This window comes from Salvelinus sp. IW2-2015, linkage group LG28, assembly GCF_002910315.2.
Source record: "Salvelinus sp. IW2-2015 linkage group LG28, ASM291031v2, whole genome shotgun sequence".
Classification (NCBI taxonomy): domain Eukaryota; kingdom Metazoa; phylum Chordata; class Actinopteri; order Salmoniformes; family Salmonidae; genus Salvelinus; species Salvelinus sp. IW2-2015.
In genome coordinates, this window is record NC_036868.1 from 7,518,474 (window position 1) to 7,530,783 (window position 12,310).

General features: G+C 42.8%; 1 protein-coding gene across 1 annotated transcript in view; it reads right to left on the minus strand.

Annotated features, from left to right (window-relative positions):
• Nucleotides 1-12,202, minus strand: part of LOC111954075 (midasin) — a 55,542-nt gene extending 43,340 nt beyond the window's left edge. Inside the window, 16 exon segments of the mRNA XM_070435793.1 lie at nucleotides 1,238-1,452; nucleotides 1,570-1,630; nucleotides 1,775-1,923; nucleotides 2,460-2,572; nucleotides 2,930-3,025; nucleotides 3,496-3,577; nucleotides 5,030-5,223; nucleotides 5,514-5,628; nucleotides 5,717-5,820; nucleotides 5,945-6,076; nucleotides 9,642-9,851; nucleotides 10,105-10,297; nucleotides 10,501-10,608; nucleotides 10,815-11,039; nucleotides 11,332-11,558; nucleotides 11,916-12,202. Of these exon segments, the coding sequence (XP_070291894.1) occupies nucleotides 1,238-1,452; nucleotides 1,570-1,630; nucleotides 1,775-1,923; nucleotides 2,460-2,572; nucleotides 2,930-3,025; nucleotides 3,496-3,577; nucleotides 5,030-5,223; nucleotides 5,514-5,628; nucleotides 5,717-5,820; nucleotides 5,945-6,076; nucleotides 9,642-9,851; nucleotides 10,105-10,297; nucleotides 10,501-10,608; nucleotides 10,815-11,039; nucleotides 11,332-11,558; nucleotides 11,916-12,011 (2,320 nt within the window). The 5' untranslated portion in view covers nucleotides 12,012-12,202.
• Between the last annotated feature and the right edge of the window lie 108 nt (nucleotides 12,203-12,310).

A 12,310-nucleotide genomic window follows, 5' to 3' on the forward strand; every position in this document is an offset into this window, starting at 1 on the left:
GGCTTTTTTTATGGCTGTTTTGGAGCAGTGGCTTCTTCCTTGCTGAGCGGCTTATCAGGTTATGTCGATATAGGTCTCGTTTTACTGTGGATATAGATACTTTTGTACCTGTTTCCTCCAGCATCTTCACAAGGTCCTTTGATGTTGTTCTGGGATGATTTGCACTTTTCGCACCAAAGTACGTTAATCTCCAGTAGACAGAACGCGTCTCCTTCCTGAGCGGTATGACGGCTGCGTGGTCCCATGCTGTTTATACTTGCAAACTATTGTTTGTACAGATGACGTGTACCTTCAGGCATTTGGAAATTGCTCCAAGGATGAACCAGACTTGTGGAGATCTACAATTTTGTTTCTGAGGTCTTGGCTGATTGCTTTTGATTTTCCATGATGTCAAGCAAAGAGGCACTGAGTTTGAAGGTAGGCTTGAAAGACATCCACAGGCACCTCCAATTGACTCAAATGATGTCAATTAGCCTATCAGAAGCTTCTAAAGCCATGACATAATTTTCTGGAATTTTCCAAGCTGTTTCAAGGCACAGTCAATTAGTGTATGTAAACTTCTGACCCACTGGAATTGTGATACAGTGAATTATAAGTGAAATAATCTGTCTGTAAACAATTGTTGGAAAAATMACTTGTGTCATGCACAAAGTAGATGTCCTATCCAACTTGCCAAAACTATAGTTTGTTAACAAGAAATTTGTGGAGTGGTTGAAAAACGAGTTTTAATGACTCCAACCTAAGTGAACGTAAACTTCCGACTTCAACTGTACCTGAAAATCTAGAGAGAAAAAAATACTCAAGAACTGAAAATGGTTGTCAAGCAATCATCAACAACCAATTTGACAAAGCTTGACTAACTTTAAAAATAATAAAAATGGGCAAATGTTGTACAATCCAGTTGMGTAAAATTCTTTGAGACTTACCCAGAAAGATTCACAACTGTAATCACTGCCAAAGGTGCTTCTACAATATTYACTRAGGGGTGTGAATATTTATGTGAATAAGACATCCGTATTTAATTTTWAAAAATYTGCTAACATTTCTAAAAACATGTTTTCACTGTCACTATTGGGTATTGTATGCAGATAAAGACATTATTTAAAAAATGTAATCAATTTTGAATTCAGGCACCACAAATGTGGAATAAGTCAAGGGGTATGAAAACTTTCTGAAGCCATTATGGAATAGGGTGTCATTTTGGGATGCAAACAATATCTAAAGAGTGTGGTGGTACCATTGTTTTTTTCCTGCAGCTCCGACTTGCTGAGGGCCGACTTGCAAACGTGGTCCATGAGCTTAAGGAGGTCCTGCCAGCGCTTGCCCCTGAAGCAGGTCTGCACATGGCCCAGGAAGGTTAGGTTCTGCTTGCGGGAGTAAGTCTGGGAGAACACATCCTCGAAGGCCTCACGCAGGGGCAGCAGGATCAGCTTGTGGTCCACTGGTTTATACCTTAGATCAGGGAAGAGAATATGCCTACTCAGTACCAATGCAGGCCAGTGTAATATCCCTGTCTGAATATGCTGGTATAGGTGTAAGTTCATACAAGAAAATGACTAATTCCCTTACCCTCCTAGCAGGTCAGCTGTATCACTCTGCTGGTTCATATTCACCACCCGTAACCTGTGTCCTGGAGAGGGAGAGAGAGAAGGGGAACAGAGGTGGTGGTTAGTGGGTTCCCACTGGAGAGAAGGGGAACAGAGGTGTTGGTTAGTGGGTTCCCACTGTACCATGTTGTCTGAGAGAAGCTTTCTGGCAGAGTGTTGCGTCTCACCAGTGATTCCAGCCAGGTACTGCACAGTGGATGTCTTGCCCGTGCCCGTCTCTCCGACCAACAGAATGGGCTCGCCCTGGGTAACACACACCGCTAGCTGTTCCAAAAGCACTGCAGAGGGCCGCGTGGCAGCAAATGTCTGCTTCTCACTGTGCACATTGAGATACACATTGAGTAAAAGTATAACCTAACCTATCTCAAATTTTACCTACAACAATTTCAACAAGCATATACTTGAAACCAGGTCAAAATATATATTAATAATACATTCATCAACAAATATACTTTTTTGTTCCCCCCAATTGTAGATTTCCAAAGGCGCCTTTCTGCTGTAGGGTTTTTGTTTTTAGTCATACGCTGAGGACTGGAATATTTTCTGGTTTATCAAAGTGTGTAGTTAGTGATCAATTCAATGTTTATTCAATCAACCAGCGGGAGTCTATTTGGCTGGGTAAGTGTTGGGCCTGGCAAAGCGACAGTTACATCTATATTGTCTAAACAGACAGGTTATGGGCACAGACTGGCAGGGCTGGCAGCTGACTCAGTGTGTTCCATAAGCGACAGCTGTCAGGCAAATATCGGACTACTAACCCTTATGTGGCCGGGTACTTAATTGACTTTAACAAATTGCGGTGCATCAGATGGCAACTCATTCAATTTAGGGTCACACATTTTGCTGACTTACTTGCAGATGCGGACCACTTCGTTCTGCTTCCGTTCCAGGGTCACTCTGCCCACCAAGGCCTCCAGCTCTGTGACAGAGATGCCAGGCTGGTACATCTGGCAGAAATGTGCAGCCTGAGAGGCACACGACCATAGAAATWAGAATTAATAGAATGGCTTGGAAGTTCTAACCTTAGAAATGAGAATTAATTCATGTATTATTATTTCTATGCACACAACCATCATGTCAACAGTCAACAACCATCACCATGTCTGTCCAATACGGCACCCTTGGCAAATGGCACTCAAAGGGCTCTGGTCAAAAGTAGTGCATTATATAGGGAATAGAGTGCCATTTGGGACTTGCTCTATGTCAGGAGACTGTAGATCATACATCATGTCCTAAAATACGACAAACTTGTACATCAGTACTGAACTTGTTTTGATATGCTGTCAGCAGAGGCCCATCATTTCCAGTGATGCTGGACTTACCTTCTCTTTGGAGATGTTGAGCTTGCTCCCGATGACCTCAGCCATGCACAGCCTCCTCTCTGGTTGGGATAGCATAGCTGTAAAGCAGTCTAGGGCCTAAAAGGGGGGAAAGACGCAAAACAGTACAGTTAACAAGAGCATTCTTTTTTTGGGCGGCAAATTGTTAAAAGTTTCTGAAACTGTTACAGCTACATTGATTTTCCATTCAAATATGGATTGTGCCAACTCAATGAATCTATTCTCAGTCATACTGAACTAGCTTTGTTCAACCAACCTGATCCGCAGTCAGTTCTGGTTCAGGAGGCTAACCCTAAAGAGCTATGAAAAAAGTGTTGAACACTATTACGGCTAAAGGATTTTCCATCCTAACATAGATTAGGTAATAACCTTACCAGAGTCTAACCTTGCCAGTTCTACATAGCCACAGAATTCTAAGAGACAAGTTCAGAATTATCCGTGGTGAACAACAACAGTTCAAGCCGGAAAGCTTCATTAGCATAGTAAACAATGGCAGGAGGGTGACAACATTGCAATGGCAGCCTGTGCTGCTGTGACTCGAGGCTCACCTCCAAGAAGACATGTTGAGCGGAGGCAGACGAGGTGCTGTCAAAGTTACTGCTGATCCTCTCACACCATTTCAGCAGGTCTCTGTAAAATATAGAGTAGAGGTTACATAAGGGCTCTCCAACTCTGTTCCTGGAGAGCTACCCTCCTGTAGGTTCACTCCAACCCTGTTCCTGGAGAGATACCCTCCTGTAGGTTCACTCCAACCACAGTTGTAACTAACCTGATCCACTTGATCAACTACTATATTATTAGAATCAGGTGCGCTAGATTAAGGTTGGAGTGAAAACCTACAGGACGGTTGCMCTCCAGGAACAGGGTTGGAGAGCCCTGGGTTACATAAATATGGCAATGATAAACAGAGGAGTTGGCTTAAGGACATACAGATTTAGGACCAGGTTAAGTTTCCATCAATGATTGGAGAAAAGATTCAGCTGAGAAACAGTTGATCCAATAGGGCCAACCATTCTGTCCTGACCTACATAAGAGCTTAGCAGGCCAGGTTGCAAACTCAAATGAAAACAACATTCAGTATGTACATTAACTGCAGAGATGCATGCAGCTCTAAAATAATAATAATCCAAGTGGCCCACAGCGGCGTATGGAAAAACATGCTCACATTTTGATTTTACACCAAGGGAAAAGCCCTGAGCCCAACACGTATACACAGGTATTCCCAGTATGAACCCTTACAAATGGGTGAAAAATGAGTGGCCTCCACAAATGAGAGGGTCAGGTCTGAACTGGTTACCTAATGATAAGGGCTGTCCTGGTGTAACGTCTAGCATCTGTGGATCCAGCTCTATAGAAAAGAACGGTCCAATCGATGGGCCATCGAGCGCAGGCAGCAGCACCCAGTGGAAAGCTAATTAAAGTCCTGAGGGCTAGCTGCCTGGTCATTTCATCTCCCAGTGGGCCAGTGCAGATCCTAATGTAAACCCCACAACCCACCTCTGCTCTGGGACGCATGTGGTGGGATGGATGGGGCCGCTGGGTTTACCTGTATCTGGGGCTTGACAATTACTGTAGATCTGAGCAGCTAGGGAATCATGACAAWGAGTTCATCACCAGTTCATACTGGCAGAGAGACAGTGTCATCTTTCAATGCAGCGGAAAAAATATTGTGTATAGACACCTGTGGTGGGAATCAGATAAACCATGAGAGAACTGAACATGAATAAATTGCTCATTGCAACAACATGAGACAGAAAAGCTAAAAGTAAAAAAAAAAGGGGGGGAGCTGAAAATAAGAGCATATATTTTTATTGTATTTAACTAGGCAAGTCAGTTAAGAACAAATTCTTATTTACAATGARGGCCTACCAAAAGGCAAAAGGCCTCCTGCGAGGACGGGGGCCTGGGATTAAAAATGAACACAATATAAATACAGGACAAAACACACATCACAACAAGAGAGACAACACAACACTACATAAAGAGAGACCTAAGACAACAACATAGCAATGCAGCAACACATAACACAGCATGGTAGCAACACAAAATAACAACATGGTAGCAGCCATAGCATGCCATTACCTCAGTGACAGTCCCCTCCCTTCCAGGGACGTGGTCTTGTCCTCCAGCCTGTGATGAGACACCTCTGGGGCATGAAGACTGTCTGTGTGGCCCAGTGCCACCGGGTCAGGGTGCCTCTCTCCAGTCAGCTGGCAGTAGATGTCCAGGAGGCGCTCCACCACAACCGTTAGTTTAGGGTACCGGTTCACCAGCACCTGCACAGGCAAAGAACAACAGTTAAAGTTAAAGAGAGATTTAAAMAGAATTAAAACAATGCTTCAATTGCAAATTATATCCAAGTTTCCACAGGCAAAGAACAACACGACTGTTAGCTTCAGGAACTTCATTAGTAAGATAAAACTGGTTATAAAGTACAGTGCAATTTGGATTCTGTAGTACATTATGCTAGAAAAAAACACACTTGAAACAGAGAATACACTGGTCATATTATAGACCACAGGAAATTGATGTGGACCCCATTGGATCATGTCCTCAGTCAGCTCACCTTCTTCAGRTCCTCTCGTGCCATGTTTCCAATCTGTAGTTTAGTCCAGTACTTGTCCAAGAGAGCTGCGTGGGTATTCTGTGGCCTGTACCAGCCTCCGGCACTGTGGAACATTCTACAGATACACACAAACATCAGTTATTTTCTGTGTAAAAGGAGGATGATATTTTTAGGGTCACACGTGAGCCACATGACATTCTTACCTTCTCGTAGCAAAGAATTGGAAGCCTGGAGCCACTTCAATGCAGTCCTCCCGTCCTGGGATCATCAGCTGTTTACTCTCCATCAAGGGAAGGAGTACAGATATCTGCAAGGCATACAACTCATATGATAAAATACCTTGTAGCCTTGAACCTACTACTACAGTAATAACTATATTAACAGGTCACTTCATGTAATTCCATGCGTGATTCAGCTGTGCAAAACCCCACCACATCCAGAGGAGCATGGTCAATGTCCTCCAACAGGATCCAATGTCCTTTAGAGACAGCCTGTGTCAGGGAACCTGGCTGCCACACAAACTTCCCTGGGATATCAGTACAGCGATACATCCCAAGCAACATCTGCAATAAAGCAGCAAATAGATTAGATCATTCATATCAACCGTTCAAAAACAGTAGAATGCGCTCAGAGGACGACGCTAGAGTTTCAGGAAAAATATAAAGTACCAGTCAAAAATTTGGACACACCGACTCATTCAAGGGTTTTTCTTTATTTTTACTATTTTCTACATTGTAGAATAATAGTGAAGACATCAAAACTATGAAATAATACATATGGAATCATCTAGTAACCAATAAAGTGTTAAACAAATCAAAATATATTGTATGAGATTCTTCAAAGCAGCCACCCTTTGCCTTGATGACAGCTTTACACACTCTTGGCATTCTCTCAACCAGCTTCACCTGGAATGCTTTTCCAAAAGTCTTGAAGGAGTTCCCACATATGCTGAGCACTTGGTTGGCTGCTTTTCCTTCACTCTGCGGTCCAACCCATCTCAATTGGGTTGAGGTCGGGTGATTGTGGAGGCCAGGTCATCTGATGCAGCACTACATCACTCTCCTTCTTGGTCAAATAGCCCTAAGCGCAAACCAGATGGTATGGCATATCGCTGCAGAATGCTGTGGTAGCCARGRTGGTTAGGTGTGCCTTCAATTCTAAATAAATCCCTGACAGTGTCACCAGCAAAGCACCCCCACACCACCTCCTCCATGCTTCACGGTYGGAACCACACATGCAGAGATCATCCATTCACCTACTCTGCGTCTCACAAAGACACAGTGGTTGGAACCAAAAATCTCAAATTTGGACTCATCAGACCAAAGGACAGATTTCCACTGGTGTAATGTCCATTGCTCGTGTTTCTTGGCCCAAGCAAGTCTCTTCTTCTTATTGGTGTRCTTTAGTCGTGGTTTCTTTGCAGCAATTTGACCATGAAGTCCTGATTCACGCAGTCTCCTCCAAACATTTGATGTTGAGATGTGTCTGTTACTTGAACTTTGTGAAGCATTTATTCGGGCTGCATTTACTGAGGCTGGTAACTGAAATGAACTTATCCTCTGCAGCCGAGGTAACTCTGCAGCCGAGGTAACTCTGGGTCTTCCATTCCTGTGGCAGTCCTCATGAGAGCCAGTTTCATCATCTTGCGACTGCACTTGAAGAAACTTGAAAAGTTCTTGAAATGTTCCGGATTGACTGACCTTCATGTCTTAAAGTAATGATGGACTGTTATTTTACTTTGTTTATTTGAGCTGCTCTTGCCATAATTTGGACATGGTCTTTTACTAAATAGGGATATCTTCTGTATAGCACCCCTACCTTGCCACAACAACTGATTGGCTCAAACGCATTAAGCAGAAAATCTATTATTTTAAAAAGGCACACATGTTAATTGAAATGCACCTCATGAAGCTAGTTGAGAGAATGCCAAGAGTGTGTATAGCGTATATACCGTCAAGGAGGTGTGTAAACAAAACTCCTTAAAAATTTGGCAAGATAAGAAGTTGGGGTATGGGGGAGACAAAATACTGAGACCTACATATAAAAACAATTTGGTTTACCCAAAGCTGTCATCAAGGCAAAGGGTGGCTACTTTGAAGAAGCTCAAATATAAAATACTATTTTGGTTACTACATGATTGATATGGGGCGGCAGGTAGCCTAGTGGTTAGAGCACTGGGCCAGTAACCGAAAGGTTGCTAGATCATATCCCKGAGCAGACAAGGTAAAAATCTGTTGTTCTGCCCCTGAACAAGGCAGTTCACCCACTGTTCCTAGGCCGTCATTGAAAATAAGAATTTGATCTTAACTGATTTGCCTAGATAAATAAAGGTACATTTATTTTAATTTTTTTATKATTTCACGTGTTATTTCATAGTTTTAATGACTTCACTACTATTCTACAATGTAGAAAACAGTAAAAATAAAGAAAAARAATTGAATGAGTAGGTACAGTTGAAGTCAGAAGTTTACATACACCTTAGCCAAATACATTTAAACTCATTTTTCACAATTCCTGACATTTAATCCTAGTAAAAAWTCCCTGTTTTAGGTCAATTAGGATCACCACTTTATTTTAAGAATGTGAAATGTCAGAATAATAGTAGAGAATTATTTATTTCAGCTTTTAATTATTTCATCACATTCCCAGTGGGTCAGAAGTTTACATACACTCAATTAGTATTTGGTAGCATTGCCTTTAAATTGTTTAACTTGGGTCAAACGTTTCAGGTAGCCTTCCACAAGCTTCCCACAATAAGTTGGGTGAATTTTGGCCCATTCCCCCTGACAGAGATGGTGTAACTATGTCAGGGTTGTAGGCCTCCTTGCTCACACACACTTTTTCAGTTCTGCCCACAAATTTTCAATAGAATTGAGGTCAGGGCTTTTTTATGGCTACTCCAATACCTTGACTTTGTTGTCCTTAAGCCATTTTMCCACAACTTTTGAAGTATGCTTGGGGTCATTGTCCATTTGCAAGACCCATTTGCAACCAAGCTTTAACTTCCTGACTGATGTCTTGAGATGTTGCTTCAATATATCCACATAATTTTCCTCCCTCATGATGCCATCTATTTTGTGAAGTGCACCAGTCCCTCCTGCAGCAAAGCACCCCCACAACATGATGCTGCCACCCCCGTGCTTAAAGTTTGGGATGGTGTTCTTCGACATGCAAGCCTCCCCCTTTTTCCTCCAAACATAACTATGGTCATTACAGCCAAACAGTTCCATTTTTGTTTCATCAGACCAGAGGACATTTCTCCAAAAAGTACAATATGTGTCCCTATATGTATTTATGGCGGTTTTGAAGCAGTGGCTTCTTCCTTGCTGAGCGCCCTTTCAGGTTATATCGATATAGGACTCGTTTTACTGTGGATATAGATACTTTTGTACCTGTTTCCHCCAGCATCTTCACAAGGTCCTTTGCTGTTGTTCTGGGATTGATTTGCACTTTTCGCACCAAAGTACGTTCATCTCTAGGAGACAGAACGCGTCTCCTTCCGGAGCGGTATGATGGCTGCGTGGTCCCATGGTGTTTATACTTGCGTACTATTGTTTGTAGAGATGAACGTGGTACCTACAGGCATTTGGACATTGCGCCCAAGGATGAACCAGACTTGTGGAGGTTTACAAKWTTTTTTCTGAGGTTTTAGCTGATTTATTTWGATTTTCCCATGATGTCACGCAAAGAGGCACTGAGTTTGAAGGTAGGCCTTGAAATACATCTACAGGTACACCTCCAATTGACTGAAATTATGTCAATTGGCCTATCAGAAGCTTCTAAAGCCATAACATCATTTTCTGGAATTTTCCAAGCGTTTTAAAGGCACAGTCAACTTAGTGTATGTAAACTTCTGACCCACTGGAATTGTGATACAGTGAATTARAAGTGAAATAGTCTGTCTGTAAACAATGGTTGGAAAAATTACTTGTGTCATGCACAAAGTAGATGTCCTAACCGACTTGCCAAAACTATAGTTTATTAACAAGAAATATGTGGAGTGGTTTATCAACGAGTTTTAATGACTCCAACCTAAGTGTATGTAACCTTCCGACTTCAACTGAATGTCTAAACTTTTGACTGGTACTCTATATTTTATAGATTGCTACATTGGATCACTGCACTTACTTTGCTGTCAGTTTGATCCCCAAGTTGAACTTTGAGAATCTCTGGTGTTTTGGTATGTCCGGTCACTGTAGACAAGAACTCCACCAGGGCTGTTTTACCACATCCAATGGGCCCTTCCAAAAGAACAGCCTTCTGGGATGCCACGGCCATGGCCAGTCTCCGCAGGTTGCGGCAGGTTGAGTCCACTAGCACCAGATGTTTTAGGTTACCCTAAAGTTAGTAAGAGAACAAATATAATGCCACCTATCAAATCAACACCACTGATGTAGTTTGAACCATATATTCCATAGTCTTTCACAAAGAACCAATCTCTAAATCTAAGCAGGAAGTTGTTAGCCTGGCTGCCAGTCTGTTTCTGCTCTCCTGCCAACTCCTAATGGAATTGTCATGCCAAATAGCTTGCCAATAACAATGGAGCAGGCAAAAGCACAAACAAATCTGGGACCAGGATAGGAAGTCTTACCTGCTCTGTCTGTTTTGGGGCGATCCTAGGTAACACCACCCCACAGACAGCCACCACGGTCTGGGACAGGTCCTCTGACACCACCTGGCCCCGGGTGAACTTGTTCACCTTCTCCTGGTGCCACATCACAGTGCCCTGGTTAGCCAGCACCAGGGCCTTCTCTACCTCCAACTGCTGAGTCTCCTCCAGTGACCTGTGTTTATAAGCCGATAAAAGCAAAYGTTATAAACTGAACATTGTATTCATATCTGCAATCTGTGAAGACATGCAAGTCTACATTTGAGTTCACAATGTGTGCATTATAATAACATGCAAAAAACCTTTATTCATCCATCTCAATCAACGTCCACCAATCGTCAACAGTGTTCAAAATCAGTCCAATAGAAATGTACATACTTTATCTTCATGTGCAGAATCTCGTCACTCGACAGCACCTTTCTCAAGAAGATGGATTTCTGATTATCAGTCATGTGAGACACCAGAGCCAGACACTGGGCAGTGTAACTAAACGGGAAAGAATCCAGAAGATCACTAAGCTTGACTTCACATGAATACAGACATTTGTAAAAGCATCAAGCAAAGCATCCAGCCTGTTTCTGTAGCGTGAGGCAGTTTGATGTATAAGTACACTCCTGGACAGGACGCTCGTCTGTCGTAGGGCCTGAGAGAGAATAGATACTGAGGGAATGGTAGACAAGGTAGATACACACCCTCGAACCATGACGTCGCTGGTGAGTAGCTGAGACACGCAGGCACTCCAGTCCCAGAGGACTCGGAACTTGGTACAGTCACTCTGGAGGAAGCGGAGAGTAGCGCCCATCAAATCCCGCAGTTTCATCCTCCTGGGGCCGTACTGGACAGACGAGGACTCTTCACTGGTGAAGAAGAGCCTCTGGAACACTGGAGGGGCATCGTTGAAGTACCTCGCAGCAAACCTGATAATGAGGAAAGTGCAACAGAGGTTGTTAGAAGTAGTGGTTGATGTGGGCCAGTGCTGATCGGTAGTACAGATTATTTTCTACTGCTTGAAAACTGGCCWTTCTCATAGAATACTAATAACAATCCTCGAAAATACAAACCCTGATACAGTAAAATATAAAGTGAGTATTGGCAGCTTTTTCATGCCACTTCAAGCCCTTAGAAGAGAATGGAKAAAATAGCTAGTGTTTATGAAGTGTTTTTCCATCATCTCTAATGATCAGTGATCATGCAGGGTTCACTACTTACGCCTGTGCATCAGGACTGACACCGAGGAGTTTGCTAAGCGCCACACACAGGCGCTCGTGGAGATCATGGTTGATCCTGCCATCTGCTTTGATCCTCTCTGCGTTCCTCTCCAGCAGGTCAAGAATCAGGGGCCGGAGGTGGCGGGCGAGCAGCAGCGTATAGTCCTTCTCCAACAGAAGCTGAGCCAAACAAGCCAGAATGCAGTGTCTGTCCTGCTGGCTCCATATCTACAGACAGAAAGACATATCAGGGGTAAGTCTAGACTGACATTTGAATTCATTAGGACATGCCAGGCAACTATAGGCATGGGTGGGCTATGTCTACACCCTCCAATCTCAAGGGACATCCATCAATGTCATGTAAATAGCGTCCTGAGCAAAGACAATTGTAATTAGGTCACATTTGCATTTATTAAGATGGGGTGTAGGCGTAGTGCAATTGTTTGGATTGTAAATAGACAAATGGATATTTAAGAGGGTGGAATATGCACGTGCACATATAGGGTGCATCACTTATCAATAGGTCAAAACAGACATATTACACACTATTGTGTTTATAACACGTCAAGGAGAAATGTATCTTACCTGTTTTGCTAAATACTTGCTGAGTTCGTTGTGACTTTTGTCAATATGTCTGGATATGGTACCCAGTGATGACAGGCTCAATTCTAAATTTTCCATCGTACCATTTGTCGTTTAGGCAAGAGAGATCCACAGCGAAATTTGTGATAATCGATAAAGACTGTAATATGTTGTTATATTCTTCGTTGACCAAATCGTGAGGTGCATCACTTGCTTGTCTGTCTAGATTGTATCACAACACAGTAAGCACGTTCCCGTCACTGTTAAAATCCAGTCCACATGTGAGTAAATCAGAAACACTTCCGGGTCGAATGTCCAAATTATGTCGCTTACATGACGCYATTGGAAGCGACAGTCATACGTTAGTTGATGCTTTTGAAGTCAAATATAACCTATGA